This window comes from Nicotiana tomentosiformis, chromosome 6 (assembly GCF_000390325.3).
Source record: "Nicotiana tomentosiformis chromosome 6, ASM39032v3, whole genome shotgun sequence".
Lineage (NCBI taxonomy): Eukaryota > Viridiplantae > Streptophyta > Magnoliopsida > Solanales > Solanaceae > Nicotiana > Nicotiana tomentosiformis.
In genome coordinates this window covers 95,303,236-95,323,716 of record NC_090817.1, presented here as the reverse complement: position 1 = coordinate 95,323,716, position 20,481 = coordinate 95,303,236, and the positions used below count along the sequence as shown (strand labels likewise).

Genomic DNA, 20,481 nt, shown 5'->3' with positions numbered 1-20,481 from the left:
TTCACACATAAATTTTTTGAAAATAACACAAGAAATCTTTGGAAGATCATAGGGTTACATTCAACCATTTCCTCTATATTTTATTTCGTCCATGCACAGAAATTTAAGTTCGCTAACGAAATCAACATTGCAGTCCCACCAAAGGAACTTCTAGGTAGAGATAGTGCCCATTGACACTTTTGGGCCCCATCTTTAAAAAATAGCCATGGCAAGTAAAACTTCAGGATATGTTGGCTGTACATAATCGTGACAACGTGAGTACTGAATACTGAGTACAGTCACCACGAAAGTATTACTTTCCATGGCAACTACGACGGTCACTACTAAAACACACATTTTGCACCAAAATCCTAATAATTGCGATTAATAAAGTTACCACGTAAAATTGGCACGGAAAACCTCATTTACTGTCGTGCATGACTCACTCTTATTGCTGGTAAATAGATGGTTCTGAGACCAAGACTCACTCACTTTTACAAGGTTATGTCATTTCTGTATCACTCAAAAGGAAGAAATGTATCTTCGGTTGCATCCAACAATTTCGAATAATCTTAGATGTAGCACTGTACTGTCAGTTGTGAACATACAGAACCCATCCTACATCTGCTTCCATCACCAAACTTTCCCCCGAAATCAAAGAGCCCAAAATATTGAACATAATGGCATAGATGATAAACAAAGCGTCTCTGTTTATATTACATACATAACTGCGTTTTTATAGAGAGCACTACATCAAAAAAGTGTAACATTTACAGAAATAGGAGGTCAATACCCATTAGCACTATGCTCTCTTTAAGTTAGCACCAGTATTTCCACAAAACTAACAACATTCAGCATATCCCACAATGAAGCATCAGCTAGACAAGTAGAGGAATGGCAGAATATCTGTCCTAAGTTATGAAAAGCTTCACCTGCCATCCAGTCCTCCTGTACCACCTTACCAGAAAATAAATTAACACAAATAAGACAACCTCAATAGATTAACTAAACACAAATCAAAAATCTGTCTATCCTAAATTCTATTTTTCAATTCCCTAATACTATTTTCTTTCTATGTTCTTATTGAAAGATAGGAGGTTGGAATTGTGACGATTATGGTCGCTCCTAGCCTCCTATTGAGTATTGACTATATCCCCAAGAAGTTTTCTGGGGATACATCAACAATTTTATCATATATAATACTCACCTCAATCAGTTATGAGATTGATCATGCTCAATAAAATCTAAGGCATCGTCCCTCGAGATGACGTTGACACGGCTAACTCTATTTTTGTGTATCACACCATATATCTTATCAGCCACTTTCACAAGCTCCGGCCGGAACGTCGTCGTAATAAATTGGGTGCTGCCCCTGTCTGCCAAATCGCGAACCATATCTAGAAAATTATAGTCAAAGGATACAAGGAAATATACATGGAGACTGTTGCAGGAAATAATTTTAACTCTAGGATACTGCCCACAGCTGTTCTGTACTGGGGATCTAGTGCTGCATCTATCTCATCAAAAAGATAAAATGGGGCAGGATCACATCTTTGTATGGCAAATATAAGTGCCAGCGCTACCACAGTTTTCTGACCCCCTGATAACTGTTTCATTGACTGTGTTTCTCCTTGTCCAGTGAACGACACCTACAGCAAGAACATTGAGTTAGAGGAAAATTCAATTAAAGTACCAATTGAAAATTGCACAATCTGTAACTTTTGACACACTATCTTTGTGGTGTTCATATTTTATATAAATTTAACCCTTATCCCCCCAAAAAAGTACCAATTGAAACTTGCTCACAAGATGCATATTTCAAAGTAAATTTGTGACGGCACAAGATTTCCATGACCATAATTTTTTTGTGTGATTGTCAGAACTATTGCTCCAATATAGAAGTCAATAACGAAGAGATGGTCTCGTCGACAATACTGCATCAACAAACAGCAGATGATATAAAAAGGTAAGAAATTACATGCCTTCACTTTCACACCAATATATTTCTCAACCCTTCCCTCCATATCAGCACGAGGCTCATCATCATCAGGATCATTGTCATCATCCTCACCATCCTAGAAACAACACAAAAGACACCAATGATCCTCATCAGTCAAGAAATGTGTAAACTGCCATTTTATATATGCATCTGAATATGAAAAACAGACGGGTTAACATATGTACTCATTTATAAATTAAGGTGGAGTATTGTATCAGCATAGTATTGCTTAGTGACAGTTTTACATGCAATACTTAAAGGACACCTACAGGGTCATATCACACATGTTTCAGGGACCATCAATTGCGTGTTCTTATCTTTATCCTGTCATATTCTCAAAAGTCTCAAAGAAGCATTAAGTTTTTGAATATAAGTTCAAGAGATTTTATGTAAAATCACTCTAAAGCCTCTATTATTGAGATAAAGATTAAAAATGATCCAATAACTATTTCCTTGTTGATCAGAGATCTAAGCGACTTTATTAATTGTCATTAGAGAGGTACCAAGACACCAGAGAAGATTGCTGTTGAATGTGGCTAGTTTTTGAGTTTTTCATGTTTTTAGCTTTCAAACTAAACATGAAACGAAGAGGAGGCAAAGAAATATTCCCATTTTAATGGTGGAACTGGACAGTTTATTGGAATCATCCTTCGAAGTTTAAGTTCTAGCTATATGTAATCTACTGAATACTCCATATGATGAGAGATACTTCGATTTCTTAAGCCAGCTAAGCATTCAAGAAGTTCACCAACCAATATACTTTTCCTCTTTCTTATATTGCCAATCCTATTATTCTGTTGTTTTTCAAATTTTTCCTCTCAAATAATTTGTTGAGCACCATCTATTGAGTTTCTGTTTCTTTACACTTACATCAGTTAAATTCAGTGATAAGTTTCAATGACAAAGTAGCGGAAAGGAATGGTTGTCATTCTACGCACAATATAATTCATCTTCCACTGTCAAGAGGTACTTGGCCATATATAACCATATTGATTACTCTCACTAAGACATTTTTATTTCCAAAATTTATAATTTCTTATAAGTCTATGTTTGCACTTCGTTTTTACATCTCTACATGTGATGTTGATCTACATGACTTTTGGAAACACTCATTTGCGTAAATATGGTTTAATTTCCATGAGACTTATCATATAAACAAAAAGGGGATCTGTTCATTGCTAGTTTATTATAATAAGCGCTTGGAACAGAACAAGAGGAACTAAAAAAATGAGCAAGAGATAGCCCAAAGGAATAGACACACAATATTTTATGCAACAAACAAAACAAACCTTTTTCTTCATCATAACTAAGAACCCATGACCTCCTTGCACGAGTTGAGAGAATACTTCGCGGAAATGTTTAGCCACGCCCTTGAACGTGCGCTCAATTGATTCATCCTTCCTCATATCCAAAACTGATATAAGTTCCTTGATTTTCTGCCAATATTGATGCAAGGCAAATGAAAGAAGTCAAACTAAGAACTGCTGTCAATACATAAACATATAAGTCCAAATCCACAAAATACACGACTTATATACCTCATCACCAGCATCTAATTCAGCTTGCCTTCTTTGGAGTTCTTCTCTTTGCTCGGTGAAATTTACATATTGATCAAGTGCTTTTTTGTTTACATGGCTGAATTGTTTCAGCTGCTCGTTACACTTGTGCAGCATCTTATATAATTCTTTTACATTCCTTCTTTTGTACCTAGAATTTACACCCTCATTATATTTATAGCCAACTGGCAATTAAACAGTTCCCACTATTATGTCAGAAGAACAAAAGCCAATGCACCTATCTAAGGTAATATACGTATGTAACTTCCTTTTTTTGGGCCTAGTGCGAAATAAAATTTGAGAGGTCAAAAACGTATAAAATGCGCACAGATTAAACAACTGAACACTTTGAACATCACAAGAACACATGTTTATACCATAAGGCATGCTTTAGAGGATCTCTGCCTTTTCTTTTATAAACTTTTAAACCCCCCACCCGAACAAAAAATAAATAAAAGGTTGAAGAGGGAAACAAGGAAAAATAACAGGTTTAAAAGTTATTCCTTTCATGAAGCATATACATTAAAAAGGGACTAAAAAGAGAGGCAATTTTGACCAGCAGATTAAGGATGATAGCTTACTGCCTTACTCTTGAATACCAAATGCAGAAACACACAAGTATGAACAAGATCAAACCCATATGAAAAGAGATCTACACATGCTGTCCTCAAGAGCTTTAAGATAAGACAGCAATCTAGACCACAGTCTTACAGCGGTCAAATTGACGCTTCTCGCTTTCGACAACCATCAATTTTACACGATTCCCTAACTTTGTTTCATCTAGCTGACAAATGGCACCCAAATGTATCAGAAATATGTCCATCTTGAATTTCAACGTTCTGGTGCAAAAATACAAGAGATTTCACAGTTGACGCGATTTGGTGTGGCATTTCAACCAGTGTTATCAAAGGCGAAAAGCGCAAAAAAGCTCTAAGGTCCATTGGGGTTTTAAGCGCAAAGCGCAAATAAAGCGTGGGCTTTAATGAAAAAAAGCGCAACGGAAGAAAAAGTAAAAAATATGCATGTAGTCCAAGACTAATCAGTATAAGCATGAATAACAAATATATGAACAAAGAAATTGAAAAACAATTCACAATAAAGTGAAATATCAATTGTTTAAGGACGCATGTTCAGGATTACACTCATTGGCAAAGAAAAGTATGACTTAGAGCTTTGATGCAACACTAAAGCGCCCACAAAGCAAGGCGAAGCGGTCAACATATTTTGAGCCTCGCTTCAGGGCTTAAGCGCGCTTTAAGCACGCCTGTGACAACACTGATTTCAACTAGATAAAAACACTTGAAAAAGTTCAAACTGGACTCATGACAGTTTACAATGTTTTGATGAACGATGATTTGGAAGGCACACGTGACGCAAGTTAAGGCCAAATAGCCTCAACGCAGTCATACTTTGTGAGACTATACCTTCTAATAATTTATATGCCTTAAAGGTTCTTCTGCATGCAAAAAGAAGATTTTTTTTTTTTTGTGCGAGACTGAACATGCAGAAAGAAGATATTTAAAAACGCAATTTAGTCATTAGGTCTTACTCTAATATCCCATGGAGGTTTACCAAACAAACCAAACGTATTGAACAGCTTAGACTTCACCCTTTATGTAACTTTTTTCAATATGCCCCATATGTATCACTTTTCCTTCATTGATTAGATTTTGTAAAATCGATACCTAAAGGGCATCCTTTCAGGGAATTCACCTCTTCACCCTATAATAATAACACAGTTTATGATTATTATAGTCACTAACAGTTGTATGTACATCCGGCATGTTTTTGAAAAGATCTGTCAAAATAAACAATAAAAGAAAATAAAAGCGAAATAGAGTTCTTCATATTCAAATGCCGAAAAGGATATATGCAAATTTAGAGAAGAGCAATACGTCTCAAAGGCATCAGAAGATAAAGGACCCAGTTCCCGAATTTTCTTCGAGTACTCTTCTTGCTTGGCAAGATAGGTGTTCCGTTTACTTAGTAGCTGCTCCAATTCTCTTGCTTCATCCTGAAGTGTATTCTGATACTCATCTTCAAGAGCCTATAACAAAATTATGTATTAGCGCAAAGCTAAACAGGCCTTTATGAAGCTGCAATATAAAATATTTACCTTCAGCTTATCCTTGTCCTGTTTGATCTTCTTGAGCCTCTTGTTTCGTTCATCTATACTTCCAGAAACCCCTGTGTAGGCCATTTTTGTATTAAGAATTTTGAACATATACAATACCAGAAGCTTCAAAATCAAATAAAGGACTCACTTGTAAGCTCTTCAGTCACATGGTCAACTAGTGACTCTGCATCCTTAAGTTCCTGATTCTTGCTCTCAACTTCACCCTGTAGCATATCAACGTCGACAGAAGAATTCATCGCCACTAACTCTTGTTTTCGTCTTTCAAGATTTGTTGACAGATTCATCTCAAGCTCCTCTTTTCTAGTTTCAGTCTACAAAAGCCGAGAAAAAATCAGCTACTGATTTATGTGTCATATATTGATTTCAGTAATCCTGACGTCAACAAACCTCTATCCGATTTGCCCTGCACGCAATCAGCTTCTCCTTCAGAGTCGTAATTTCAGGGTTCAAGCGTGACAAAGAATCTCGCTCTTCTGGTGTTAAATGATCAACAAGATCTGTTCCCATTTCATCTTGTTTCATAGCTATACTAGCTCTTAGCTGATCTATTTGACTCAAAATATTACCAAGCAGTTTCTCCTGCAAACATTGACAGTCTATAATTAAAGAAGAAATGCAGTAGCGGCAAGAGCTCCAAAAGTTTTTCAAGAGGAGGCACCTTCTTTTGAAGAGCTTTTAAGATGGATTGTCTCTGTCTGTCAGCATTACGGATATCTTGTTTAAGCTGTTCTAACTCAGACTTGTCATGAGCCAGGGCAGCATCATTTTTCTGCTGCTCAGCCACAAGTTCATTAATTTTCTGGTCTATCTGTGGGAAAGGCTAAGTGAAAGCATAAAAGGTAAAGGGTCTATAATGAACATCCTTAGAACACTGGATAAATAATGCCGGTGACACCAAGAAAGGAGAATTACAAGATCTTGTATTCTTGTTGTCGCCAGTAACATTCTAATCCACACAAAAGAAGTGTTTGCAAAACTTTCTGAGTGAAAGGAAGTAACCGATGCATGTCAGTACAATAAAAAGGGATATCATTATTCCAATTAATTATTAAAAAAAATGAATGGCATATACATTACTTCTGTCCTTTTTGAAGTTTCATAAGTCTCAATGCCCATTAACTGCTTTAACACATTCCAAGCTCAAGTGAGTAGACTTATGTTCTTATAGTATTAGTCAATCGGGAGCATACAACGCATAGGTTACCTTTGACAAGTTTTTGTCATTTCACATTTTCCACCCTACCTTAACTTTCTGTGGTACCTTAAGCCAGAAGAATGACTTGATTAACATGGCAGAGCGGATGCCAACCTGAAAATATCTCCACTTTAATCCAACTTACACTAAATTAATTAATGGATTTTTGGTACGTCAAGGTCTCTACCTTTAATATAAACAGCAGCTACCATGAATTCAATTCATGAGTTGGTGTCCACCCAGACCCCGGCAAGGAGGATACTTTAAGATTATTCAAACGATTTAATTAAATACAAATGATATCCACTGGATCAAATTCGCATGAAATTGAACAGATCCTAGAGCAACAGCAGAATTGCTCCTTCGATGACCTTACAGTTGGTCCTTACACGTTCGGGGCGTGGAAACAACATCTTCGCACAAAAGGAAGGGGAAGGATTTGTACGGTATACTCCCATTCTCCCCCTACCTCACACTATCCAAGGAACACTTCGTGCACGGTAAGCCCTTTAGCAAATCAAAATGATGAGAAAAGAATGAACGTGCTTTTTTAATGATGGGGGTGTTCGAGCCAGCTTGGTGCACCTCGACTATTCCACTGGGTACCTGCTACCTCCCACCAGCACAGATACCCTATCCACCAAGGCTTAGGCAGATGGGAAGAAATCACCTAGTGTTTTTCTACCTCCGATGGGATTTGAAGCTGAAAACTCATGGTTCTACTCCCATTTCATTGACCACTAAGCCACCCTTGGGTGCAAAGAACCCACATGTAATTATAACATTACTGAGTGTTTCATAAAAAAAAGTTTCTAGTTTGAATTAAAATCATATCTCCGAGTAAAACCACTGGTCTTGTAACGTAGTCAAAGACTCAGATTTGTGATATCCAGCACAAATGAGTGAAGTGTGTGAAGAAGCCAAGGGAGTTACCTTGAGCAATAGTAGAAGCAAGGATCAAAAAGAATAATACGCTAAAATAAAAAGGTACTGAACAATATTAAAGGAAAATTTTAGTAGAGGTTGCAACCCAGTAAGGATATCTTGAAGTTTATATCTAACTTCCTCAAGTTCACGCTCCTTCAGGTTGATGGACACTATATTCTGTTTGATGGTGCTCATAAACCTCAATTTTGAGCGTCTATAGTCATAAAATCCACCGGTCATTCCCCCCTTTTTACTAACTTGGTCACCTACGTAAAGAAGTCCGGTCAGATCAGGCTAACGCAACTAAACACCAATCAAAGTAATCACAACAAGGTGTCTCAAATTCTAACCTTCCAGAGTAATGCAGTCAAGCCCATCAGCACGAGCAACCCTGGTAGCAACATCCAGATCTTTACAAATTACGGTTCTTGCAAACACCTGGCAGAGATAAATATAGAAACTCTTAACTGGAACTAGAGAAATGAGAAGTAGCAACAGCCTTACTAAATATACTAAAGTTAAAAGAATACAAATACAAAACGAATCAAGATGTTTAACAGATTAGAGAAGAAAAAGCACAGCCACAAAAAAAAAAAAAAAAAATACTCTTTTATGGAAAAAGTATATAAAGATCCAATAGAGAACTAAATATCTATATTGTGAACAAATATTTAAATTGTTCTGATTTTAAACAGATTAGGCAAGTGAAGATCTACCATGAAAGCCCACAGGACCAGCCACAAAAGGTTGGTTAATTCATGACTGAAGTGATGAAACTAAAAAATTCTTAACTGACCTGCTTAAATGCTTTTTCATATACATCAGAAAACGTCAATTTCTTCACAAGCGGAATCACATCAGAACTATTTGGATAATTAACATGTGGAGCCTTAACCCTGTTCAATGGAATAAATGTAACTCGTCCACCTTTTTGTGCATTGAGGTGTCTAATAATTTTAGTTGATGTTTCATCATTATCAACCACCACATGGAATAAGCTGCAAAGACAGAGAGAAGATGTCATGTGAGTATAAGCATTGAATAGATGCAAAGCAGCATTACAGCTTGGCAAGCTGCATAAGACAATAATCAGTAGCTTGTTGTTCTTGGAAGAACTTTGATCAATACCTGTTTCCAGCAGTAACTTCAACAGCTGTAAAAAACTTTTCATCACATACAAGCAACTCAAAAATCGGGCCAAATACTCCAGAAATTTCATACTCTCTGCATATCCTCCTCACAGAGTTCAGACCCCTTCTGATATCCTGAGAATTTAAAATAAATAGAATGAAAAATCTAGAATCTTTGTAGCGCAGGAATACATGGCCATTTCGGGTGAGTTGGAACAAAGAAGTGGCATAGTATTCATCCGTCCCTGTTTGTCTTCTATTCCTACTTCTCAGAACGAAGATCTAACAACTAAGGACAAGCATAGGAATGCTGTCTCAGACAATGAGAGAAATAAATGTAAGATGCTTTGAAAATCAGAAGACCTTAATTCAGAGAGTTAAGTATTAAACATCTCAAGGCTCTAAGTCTTAAGTTTACTTAAGAAGTATATAGGACGGACTTAAGAGCCTATCCACTTTCCGGGCACATTTGACCTATCACAGTTTGTATTCTTTTGTGCATTCCCTAATTTTATGTCAGTTCTTATAGTAGCTGTACATATGGTACCACCTACGTAAGTTCCATACCACCTACATCAGTTCTTTCCAGTGATCTTATCTTTTAACATAATAGACCTCATATAATACTAGACTTAGCATGTCTCTCATGAGTAGGTCTTGTAGGTTGTGACACGAAATACCTATATTTCACTGATACATCACAGTTCCTGGGATATTTGATTTCTTTTGCCCCAGAAATTTTAGTTCTTCAACTACCACAACTCGTGATACCACTCACACTTCAGAACTTGTTTAGGCTCAAAAGTCGAGACCAAGGCATTCCACTGGACCATCCTCCCAGGTGAACACATAATGCCCATTACATGCATTTACGACAACACCTACTGATAACAGGAGCAATTCGAAGCACCAAACTGACCAACAAAAAGTTGGATAAACAACATCGTAAAGACTTCATACCAGGACATTTGGCAATCGAGTGTTAAATATTAGAAGACCAGATTACTTATCATTGATGAAATAAACGGCAAAACGAAAAGTACCAAGCAAGTAAGGTTGAGACTATTTAACCCAGGAATGTTACATAGATTACATGTCAAAGCAGTTACTCACGCCAGGAGTTGCATGATCTAGGCTTTTTTCTGCCTTCACAACTTCAGCCTTGAGCCGTTCAATTTCAGTAGTGAGCTCGGTTTCCTGTGTCCACAAAGACCTGAACGAACACAAAAGTAGGAAGTTGTAGAATTCAGATATTTCTAAATAAATAATGCTGTTCAAAAACACTCATATAAACCTAACAAACTGAAATATAATCATACTTCCTCTCATCATGCATCTTGTCTCTCTCCACTTTATACTGATTATAAGCATTTCGATAGCCAGATATGAGGATTTCTTTTTTGTCCACTTCAACTCTACGATGCTTGATTATATCATCTTGATCTCTCATGTCTTTTTTGAGCTGATCAATTTCATCTCTAAGCTTTCTCTCCTGAGATAAAAAAAAGGAAAAAAGACCATTAAGTATAGAATTATAATAATCACAATAAGTATTAACTTTTCCACATTATTGTGGTTAGCGTGACGCTTCTTATTTAAGGTGAACAACAGAAGACAAACTAACACTGACAAGAGAGAAAAAGGGAGCTTGCAACTAAACGATGCATATGACAGTTATAATCAAGGACACAAAAAGGACGAGATTAATAACCTCTGAGATGTATTGAGTGAGAGTGAAGAAATAAAGATAGTCAGTCAACAAAAGCAGCCTAGTTCCATGAGTATGAAAAGGATATTAGTTGATTATGAACAATTACTGTTGGCTAAATAATTTGATTTTTCCCCCTTTTAAGTTAAAGATAGGAATATTTAGATTTTTTGAAAGAAATCTAGTATGCTAAGCATAATAAGAAAGAAGACATCTAGAAAGTGGATCTGCCAGAATTTATTTGCAGGTCTAGAACATACAGATGGTCAAACATCGCAGCTAAGAGGAACTTTCAGCTGGTTAATAGATGCTAGTTATCCCTGCAAAACTCAGGTGTTTGGGATTATGTTGAGCTCAACCTCGAGACATCAGGAGGCAGTGGAAGGTTGGAATATGTGGAAAGTTGACAAAGCCAGTAAGTACTTTTGGTGCCTTTGGCAAGAAAAGAATAGCAGATGTTTTGATGGCATATAAACTCCAAATCACACTTTAAAACCTAAATGGCTTTTGTATCTTTTTAGTTGGAATACTCTCTACCCTGTTAATAATGCTGTCTCCCTCCTAGATTTTATCAGTTCATTTACTCTTAAGCTTAATCCCTATGCTTTTTGCTTTTTGGTTAGCTCCCTGGGCTGAGTTCCGTAACGATGTATTCGAGCTAACATCTACTTATCTTTGTAATTTTGCATCTTCTTGATGCCAGCAATGAAACACCTTATTTCATCCCCAAAAAAAAAGAACTAATCGCCAGTGGCATCTAATTTAAATTTAAGACATCTGCTTGCTCTGATCCACATTGGATATATGTCCAACTATGCCTTGTCAGAACAAGTGGTATATATACTTAATTAGAGAAAATAACCAAAATGGTCCTTAATGTACAAGGGATGGATTATTTTAGTCCTTACTGTATACCACTTAACAGATATGGCCCTCCATGTATACAAAAAGTTGACACATGTAGTCTCCAATCCTAACACTAACAGTACACCTCAAATTTCCAGTTAAATTTAACCACAAATGTCATGTGCATCTCACGTGAGGTGCCATAAACACAACCAGAACATAAAAGAAAGCTTCGGCCTGCTCATCTGAGTTGGCGACACCGATGTATGCTTCAGGCAACAAACCTTTTGCCGGAGAAAGAGATTCAGCGAGGATGTCGGGGAGTATGTTGAGATCTGATAGGATTTAAAGACTCTGTTAACACGACTCTGTTATCGAATTGACTCTGTTTCCATATCCTTCCTCATGTCCAGAACTTTTAATCCATCTTAGGAACTTGCAATGAGCTCAATTTGTCAACACTGAGTCTATAAGTTCCTTCATCAGTGATTGATTCGTATTTACAACAACAACAAACATTGAGTCTATAATTTCCTTCATCAGTGATTGATTCGTATTTAACTATGTAAATCTTCAATCACTCTTTCGCATAGCCAGAAGAAATCGTGCACTCTGCTTTGAGTTCAACAAGTGAAGAGATAGAAGAGACGTAGTAAATTAACAGCATATCCCAAGTGGTTCATACAAGGTACTCCCTCTTCAAAAGCCTACTCAGTACCCTCGTAGAACTGTAAAAGAGCATATGGAATATTGGAATTTTTCATAAAATTGATGTGTTTCATAATTTCAGTAATGGCCATGGCCACTTTACACCTAGTCATATTCTTATGAAACGAACCACCTTAAGCATCTTAGTGGAATGAACTAACTCACGAACAACTCTTGCAGAATCCTTTGAGATCCTAATAGACATTAGATAATTCTTCCAAGTTGGTATATTGATGGCGTCTTGAGCTTCTGCCTTTGATCTTCCAGCAACAACCGGACAAATCAACTTCCTCCAATAGAGTGAGGGACTGCAACAATGTGTCCAGATCGAGTAGGAAGGTTTGCTCCAGCGTTTTGTGTTTATGGCAACTCGCGTGAGATGCACATGACATTTGTGGTTAAATTTAACTTGAAATTTGAGGTGTACTGTTAGTTTTAGGGTTGGAGACTACATGTGTCAACTTTTTGTATACATGGAGGACCATATCTGTTAAGTGGTATACAGTAAGGACCAAAATAATCCATCCCTTATACATTAAGGACCATTTTGGTCATTTTCTCTACTTAGTTATATCTAATTCTTCATCAGCTAAGAAGCATGCTAATTGGTTTCAAATTATATTTGGAAAATTCTTTTCAAAGCAGAAAACAGCCTTGTTTGGCTTAAAAACAAAATCAGTTTTCACAGAATCACAATACCAAATTATATTGGTTTCTGAAAACAAAAACCAACTCAAACTCAGCTCTCCTAATTAATTTTTTTGATATCTAAAAAACAAATCTATTCCAAGCAGTTACTCTCTAGAAAACCAAGATAGCCTAAACACAATCTAAAACCAAACATGGAGTAGTTTTCCAAAAATGTTCTCCAGATGTATTTTTTTTTTAAAATACTTGTAAAGGAAACATCTTTTGAAAATCAATTCTACCAAAAACTAGACCAAAATGAATCCCAAAACACTGTTAAATTAACTAACGTTTAACGGATTTAATATAGCCAACCCCAACTTGTTTGGGACTGAAGCATAATTGTTGTTGTTGTCGACCTGAGATGAGTTTAAATGGAGAAACATGATCAGTGTGGATTCATATAACCAACCCCAACTTGTTTGGGACTGATGCATAGTTGTTGCTTTTTTTAAGATACGGTAAAAGATTTGGACTATTTCTCGATTTGTGCATGTCAATTGTCATCCTGCAGGGGGTATGCTAATCTTCTCCCTGTCGTTCCAATACGTAATCACTAAATTCCTTTCCCTTCCCCATTACTTTTGGCCAATCATAAGTCTCCAAATCCTCCATAACCGTATTCCAATGATCGTTAGCAATTAATTTATTAGCAAAGCCCAACCAATAGTGTAGTGGCCCCATAACAGAAATTAGAAATTTCCACAAATCACAATACATCACATATTATCCAGCCTCAAGAACAGCTAAGTCTCCCACTTCCTTGGACTCTTTATGTCTTGGGCTGATGTCCATCCTTCATGTATCACTTTTACCGAAAAGAATTCTCCATCTTTCTGGTTGGGAACCATAAGAAATGGAACCCTAACATTGTTAATCTTTTCCCTGCACTCATATGCATCGCCTACATTCTAAACTTGGTGCCTTTACATATAATTTATTGATCGTAAGTTTTTTATCTTACTATTGGCAAATGCATTTGCATCAAGAAGGTTAAATATTGGGCATATATTGATAAAAACCCTCCAAAGCGACAACACACTTTAAGTACACATATTCCAGAGAGTCCTCACCCAGTCATAAATCAAAGGTTTGAAGAGCAAGAAAATCACAAAATAGCTCCATGTGCTAACAATTTTAACAAGGAATATTACCTGTGTTACGTTTGAAGATAAAACTCGTTCATATTCATCAATTTCCTTCTGGAGCCATTTGTCCCTGGCAGCTTTGCTCGCAAATTGGGTGGCACGGCCTTGTTTCTGGTAAAGAATGCTAAGTTTCTTTTCACTATCCATAATCCTATTTAAGACACCAAGATTGTTAAATCTACAGTGACGACCAGCGTAAAAGGAAAACGAAACCAGGCAACAGATAAAAGGCATAGCACACAGTATGAAACAACTTGACCAATATTTTGCAATCTTGGTTCACATATAGCTATATTGCATGAACTTCAGCATTACGCCAGACGGATACAAGTAGGATTAAACTTACACAAAAAAAATCTAAGTATCGGAAGCAACCAGCAAGAAATTAGCAGACGTGCATTGATGATTTTTCTTTTTGTCCTCGATGAAATAGTTTAATGAAGCACAAGATTGATAAAACATTTGTCTTTCTTGAAACTTCAGATGCTCGAGGACCAGAACTCTTTCTGGTGGCAAGAATAAACAGTTAATGGTTTATTCTAATTTCTCAAAATTTTGGCTATCAGACTCTAGCTTGTTCAAAAAAGTGCCTCATACAATCGACATACCCCCTCGTGATGTCCTCCTCCTCTTTTACTTGTCTCTCATGCAAAGGCTTGATATCATTGAGTGCATTCTTTGTTTCCTGAATTTCTCTTTCCAGAAGTATAAGTTGTTTCTGCGCATCATCCTGAAACACAGAAAGCATAAAATGACCAGTTTATCCTCACAGCTATTTTAACACTATAATCTTGCAATTGAGAAGAACAACTAGTCATGCAATAAAAGAGTACTTTAGCTTTAATATTTGTAGACATCTTCTCTTGAAGGTCTTTGTAATCAAGATCAAGCTTAGCTCGCTTTCTGATAGCCTCTGTCCGCTGTTTCTCTACAGCTTCTTTCTCCTTGCTTAAAATTTGAATTTCTTTTGTCAGATCTTTGGACAACTTCTCCAGCTCCTTGGACTTTTCATGAGCCTCCAGGACACTATTATACTTCTCAGTAGAGTTCTCAGCAACTTTGGTCCGAGCCTCTTCTACCTGCAATTGATGAAAGTAGTCATATAGTAAGTGTGGATTCGCGTAAAGCTGTCAAACAACCTATTCATGATATCGAATAGGAATAATCATTATCAGGGGATACAGATTGCCATGCTTAAGTCAGATAATGGTAGAAAGTACATCTCCCAGAAACTGCTACATAGATAATTAAACAGATAGATCACAAACAATTGATGTCCTGCATTACCATATGAATGTTAACTAAGCAAAAATAGACCAGAAGGGTGTCATAAGACAGTCACAGCAAAGTAAAAGACCCAGATAGACAATTGCATGTATCACAACCATCTAAAATATGATCTGTTATCATTTGACAAGAACATTCACCATTAAGAGACACTCAGGTTCCCCTTTACAAGATCACAAATACAATTGGGAGCAGATATCCCCCTAAGCTACATTAAAAACATCATAATACACTGGCAACAAATCTGCGTCTTATTGAAAGGAACTTCAAAAGCATCTAACAGAAAATGATTTACAAGTTATTATGGGTGGTCTGACATTTAAGACCATAAGAAAGGGGAAAATACTTATGAGCAGTTTCAACAACGTTCAGGTTTATGCACATTACACCCAAAAAAAAACTAACTGGTGTAAAGCAGAAATCCATGAAATTAATGAGATTAAACCCCTTCACAGCCTTTTCTCACTCTCATCTTACGTACTAGACAATATTTAATATCTCAAGTTCTAGATGTACCATTTTTCTAAACTATGACTCACAATTTTTATTTCTTTATTTTTTTTATAGGTAAGTATGACTCACAATTAAAGCCAAGTTAAGGAGAACTCAAAGAAGGCTAGAACTCCAAGAGAATGCTTTCGCATTGATCTTTCAATTCTGCTATTTGAGTACTCTACCTCATTCAATTTCTGGCGTGCGTCATGAAGTTCTTTGTCAAAAATTGTGTATTCCAGAGATTTACGCTGCTTGTCAAGCTGTTGATATTTTTTCAGTTCCTCCTTCTCTTGTTCAAGCTCGTTCAATCTCTCGTCCAAGTATTGTACAACTTGAATTATTTGCTTTCTCTTGTTACCTGATTAGCAAAAATGTTAGCAACACAACATTGATATCCAAGAAGCATAAATTTCGATAACGTGCCAGTTTCCTGCATGATTTTTAAACTTTCTCGACGCCTCTCCTCATAAACACGTGTCCCTCCAATTTCCTTCAGCAGATCAAGTCGTTCTGAATCCTTCATTAACGTCAATGATGCTATCTGCAAGAAAACATGAGGAGAATATAAAACATGAATAAGAAGTAGAAAAACAGTGTTAACATACCTTTCCCTGCTGCACAACATAATAGGGATTAGAACGAGAAAACCCAGCACTTTCCAGCAAATTCTGGACCTCTGTCTTCCTGCAACATGACAAAAGATTCTATCACGCAGCTGACAGAAGATACAATGAAAATGAGGTAATGAACAATAATTTTAAAATACTTACGTGATATGTTTTCCGTCCAAGAAATACTCATCCTTCTTGAGACCAATTGTTCTTCGCAGCCGTACTTCCTCTTTATCAACCTGTCAAAAAGTATACAATTTCAACATCCACAAAGTAGTTGAATAATGAAGAAATGATGACATGCCTTTCATCCCTGTTCCAGCAAAGGAAAATCACAGAAACTAAAGAGTTTCAAGATATCAGAAAAATTATCCAATATTCTCATTATTTTACATTAAATATGGGCCCATTACCGTATCAATAGTACCTCCTATTACAATAGAAGACAATCATCAAGAATGGCTCTATCAAAGGATTGCTTCCACATGCTTCCTGGTAAATTCTTTCTTCTCCCCAATAGAAAAACTATAAGTCCTATCAGAAGTTCTTTGGTAATATTCGTTGAGAATACCTTCCCCTCTGACACTCTTATCTCTATTTCTCTCCTTAAATGTTTCTCTCAATCAAATGAGTGGCCATGATATCTTTACAATTTTTATCTTCCTTTTTTTTATTGTTGACTTTAGAACTTTTATATGTTGTCGACAGCTACTTTCCAAGCTTAAGTAACCCCATCTAAGGGGAGGTGGTGCTCTCTTTTTCCATCCTTAGATTCTTTTGTGTGTCTCTTACTCACGTGACATGAAAAAAGGTTAACCCAGCTTGATTACCAAATACACTGGCTTGGTGATTCGAACCTGAGCTGCAGATGCTTTATTTTCCAATTTCTTCAGCTACCATCCAAATTACCATGATTTAAAGAATTCATTTAATCTGAATAAGGGGAAAAAATTTAGCACCACGTGATTCAACTAATAGAAAAAAATTCTACACCAAAGACATGATCTTAAATTACTCAAACAGTGGAAACCAGGCCTCATTTTTTTATAGGGGAGAACAACAGAGACTTTCCAGCTAGCTCTTTTTGGGTAATTATTACTTAAAAGTATGTTTTTTATTTCAGCAGTAACTCAATTAACAAAAATTACAACTCCAGCATTAAACAACAAATTTCCGTTTCATTCTTTGTCAGGGAAGAAATAGTTTGCCGTTTTCTTTCTTCAAAAATAGCTGAAGTTTAAAGCAGATAGAAACAGCTTATGTGTTTCTCTTTTCTGATGGAACTGAATGGTGCTAGCTGTATAGTTTCTACCAGTCTTCCAAGCAATCAAGCTCCAAAACCTCCAAATCCAAGGCTATTCCAAGTATAATCATTTTATAGGCAAAAACCTAGACAATAAACTTCCAAATCCAAGGCTATTCCAAGTATAATCATCTTATAGGCAAAAACCTAGACAATAAACTTCCAAATCAAACTTCCAACTGAAATTTTAAGAGGACATAGCTCACAGCAATAGTCTGATAATAAGTGCCAAATTGTTCAGCATGGATATTATTTACAAGATAGAGCCAGTTCCAATGTCCATACAAGGCATCACTTTTTGTTTGGGCATAATATAATTTTTTTTTTTAAATATTCTCTGTTTTTTTTATTTACAAGTGTTTAATTATCTTACATGGAGGAAAATCTATAGATGAGGAAAACAAACATAGTCGTCTACGGGTATACATCAACTTCTACTCACTCGACCAATATTTACTTGTATGTGTTCCTATCAATGCCTAAACTCCTAATTAAACTTTTGGTCAGCCACATATTTATAGCTCCCCCACAACTTAACCACGAACATGCTGTCAATGTCCACCACCCATTAGAATCACAATCAAACACTAAAAATTGTTGAATAAATAAGTTCTCCTTTTCCATAAAATATATTTCAATTTAATATTTTTTGGCTAACTGTCGGAGCTTAAGTTAAAAATAGTGTTTTATTAATGGTAGAGAATTCAAGATCATCTTCATACATTGTAACTTGTAAGCAATCCTTTTCTTTTCTAATATGATAGGTAAAGCAAACTGTGAGTTTCAAAGAGAGAAATGATCAAGCAAGTAAAAATAGTTCAAGAATAGCATAAAATTATCTATGGCACAGTGGCCAGCAGAAGCTAACACATCTTAAGTTCACAGGCTATTCCTGCAAACAATTGATTTTATATACTGTAGCCAAAGGAAAGCAACAGTGAATGGCCAAGATTATACTCCATATACAAGCCAACTCCTGCAGATTAGAAACCAGTAATGGAAAATATAGGAAGGCCAGAACAGCTTGTCCAGAACAAATTGCATGAAAGTGCATGTATACTAAGTTCAACACTTTACCGGCATTCGATTGTCTGAATTATCAAATACAATTTCCACAAAAGCAGATAATACTTGGTGACCTGCTCCTTCCTGTACAGAAAAAGGGGATAGATTACAAAGATTGTAAATGTATTAAAGGACATGAACTACTGCAATTTCTAAAGATTAACTACTGAACATACATGAAGAAAAGCCTGCCTTTCTTCACTGCGCAGGTTATGAAAGAGGTCGCTTACGACAAAACGGATTGCTGTGGAACAGAATAAATAAGTAAATAAAAAGAAAGAAAAAAAAAAGTAACACGGACTCATCAAAATAACAATAGGCCAGAAAAACTTCAGGGTAACCCACCATGGAAAAAGTTAGACTTGCCAGATCCATTCGCGCCAACTGCACAGAAGAAAATTTAAAATATCTCTCAGTTAAAAAAATGTGGCACACTAAAATTCACCATGGGTATAAATGACATTACCAACACAGTTAACTTTAGGACTAAAATCTTCAGTGGCTACTTGTTCCCGGTAGCTCTTAAACCCTTCGATGATGACCTACAACGGAAAAAAAATGCCCCAATACAAAAAATCACTAACAAACAATCTTCCAAAAGTCAGCATCCGAAACATGAATATTCATACAGAAAACCGTTAACACATAATTAGGGCCATAGACTTCTAATTTACCTGTTTTATATACATGTTGACAGTCCCTGACTATTCTTCTAGCTCTGCAGAAGCAAACCGCAACCAAAATAAAACATTAATTACTGTAAGAAATAAAAAAAAATAACAGTTACCAAATCAAAAAATATTAAGAGTTTCAGAAAATAATACTTAAGAAGAGCTGAAGATTACCCGAATTACACGTACGAAGAAGGCAAAATACATCACCTGACAGAGAACTAGTAATTAAGTAGTAGAAACTCGATGCGAACTAGTAATTAAGTAGAAACTCGATGCTAGGGTTTTTGAAAGGAAAATGAATTTTGAGTAATTGAAGCAAAACAGAGAGGAACTGAAAATGAGAAGTAAAATACTACTCCAGAAAACTTACCGAGAGCGAGCGAGTCGGTAATGGCGCTCCTGACTCTGTACTGTATGTTTGGGGTGGGGGGCGCAGGGGTAGGGGTTAATAAGTGAGTGGGTGTTTGGAGGGAATGGGAATTGGGGAGAAATGTGTTTGACAAGCTTGATTATAGGAATCAATATGAGTAGTACTTAGTAATTAACAGAAGTTAACTGAATTTATTTTAGGAATTGAAACTAATTACCTTTCATTTCTATTTGTTTTTATTTGTCTATGTTATTGACCAATAAATATACTATGCAAATAAGTTAAGAGTTTAAGTTATATGCACTGAAATTATATGAAATTTTTTACTTTAATAATGCATTTCAATAGAAGATTTTTTTTTTTTGAAGGTTACCAATTAATATTTCAATAGAAAATTACTTGCAATTATATTAAGTGACATGTTAATGTAAAATCTATTTATCTTATTCATGCATAAAATTTATACTCTTAAGTTTTTTAATTCGGTCCACTGACCATAATGTTTACAGTTTTCAAAAATCATCAACTCATAATAATAATAATTACGTATATTTTTGAGAAATTTGTAAATTAAATGAAGAAATAAATATACATTTGATGATAAACGCACTTTGCCTGCAAATTTGATCTATACTACTAAAAACCCAAAATGTTCA

At 35.9% G+C, this 20,481-nt stretch overlaps 1 protein-coding gene and 1 long non-coding RNA gene across 3 annotated transcripts; both read right to left on the bottom strand.

The window, feature by feature from the left end:
• Window positions 1-648: 648 nt before the first annotated feature.
• On the bottom strand, window positions 649-19,953 carry LOC104102998 (structural maintenance of chromosomes protein 3). Of its 2 annotated transcripts, none has more exons than XM_018773102.3 (31): window positions 19,826-19,953; window positions 19,627-19,662; window positions 19,456-19,499; window positions 19,248-19,323; window positions 19,127-19,165; window positions 18,958-19,025; window positions 18,794-18,865; window positions 16,573-16,652; window positions 16,408-16,486; window positions 16,226-16,343; window positions 15,985-16,160; window positions 14,854-15,099; window positions 14,629-14,750; window positions 14,027-14,171; window positions 10,243-10,415; window positions 10,037-10,136; window positions 8,922-9,058; window positions 8,590-8,791; window positions 8,144-8,231; window positions 7,910-8,059; window positions 6,330-6,481; window positions 6,059-6,250; window positions 5,799-5,982; window positions 5,651-5,721; window positions 5,430-5,581; window positions 3,517-3,685; window positions 3,268-3,414; window positions 1,962-2,054; window positions 1,454-1,628; window positions 1,187-1,376; window positions 649-936 (listed from the first exon to the last, which is right to left on the bottom strand). In XM_018773102.3, exons 3-30 carry the CDS (start codon window positions 19,468-19,470, stop codon window positions 1,192-1,194), a joined length of 3,606 nt encoding a protein of 1,201 aa, XP_018628618.1. In that variant the 5' UTR covers window positions 19,471-19,499; window positions 19,627-19,662; window positions 19,826-19,953; the 3' UTR covers window positions 649-936; window positions 1,187-1,191. The 2 variants fall into 2 exon arrangements, with proteins under 2 accessions (XP_018628618.1, XP_070033708.1); XM_070177607.1 differs by having other exon boundaries at window positions 649-927.
• On the bottom strand, window positions 6,895-7,192 carry LOC104102997 (uncharacterized). The gene is made up of 2 exons (XR_687812.2): window positions 7,054-7,192; window positions 6,895-6,980 (listed from the first exon to the last, which is right to left on the bottom strand). It is a non-coding gene; the product is annotated as an uncharacterized lncRNA (long non-coding RNA).
• Window positions 19,954-20,481: the final 528 nt, after the last annotated feature.

What these genes read in the sequence shown, in the direction of transcription:
- LOC104102998 (XM_018773102.3), bottom strand. An exon ending in CAAGTCTAACTTTTTCCATG is followed by an intron (nt 19,026 to 19,126) that starts GTGGGTTACCCT and finishes TCTGTTCCACAG; the next exon opens with CAATCCGTTTTGTCGTAAGC. An exon ending in AAAGGCAGGCTTTTCTTCAT is followed by an intron (nt 18,866 to 18,957) that starts GTATGTTCAGTA and finishes TTTTCTGTACAG; the next exon opens with GAAGGAGCAGGTCACCAAGT.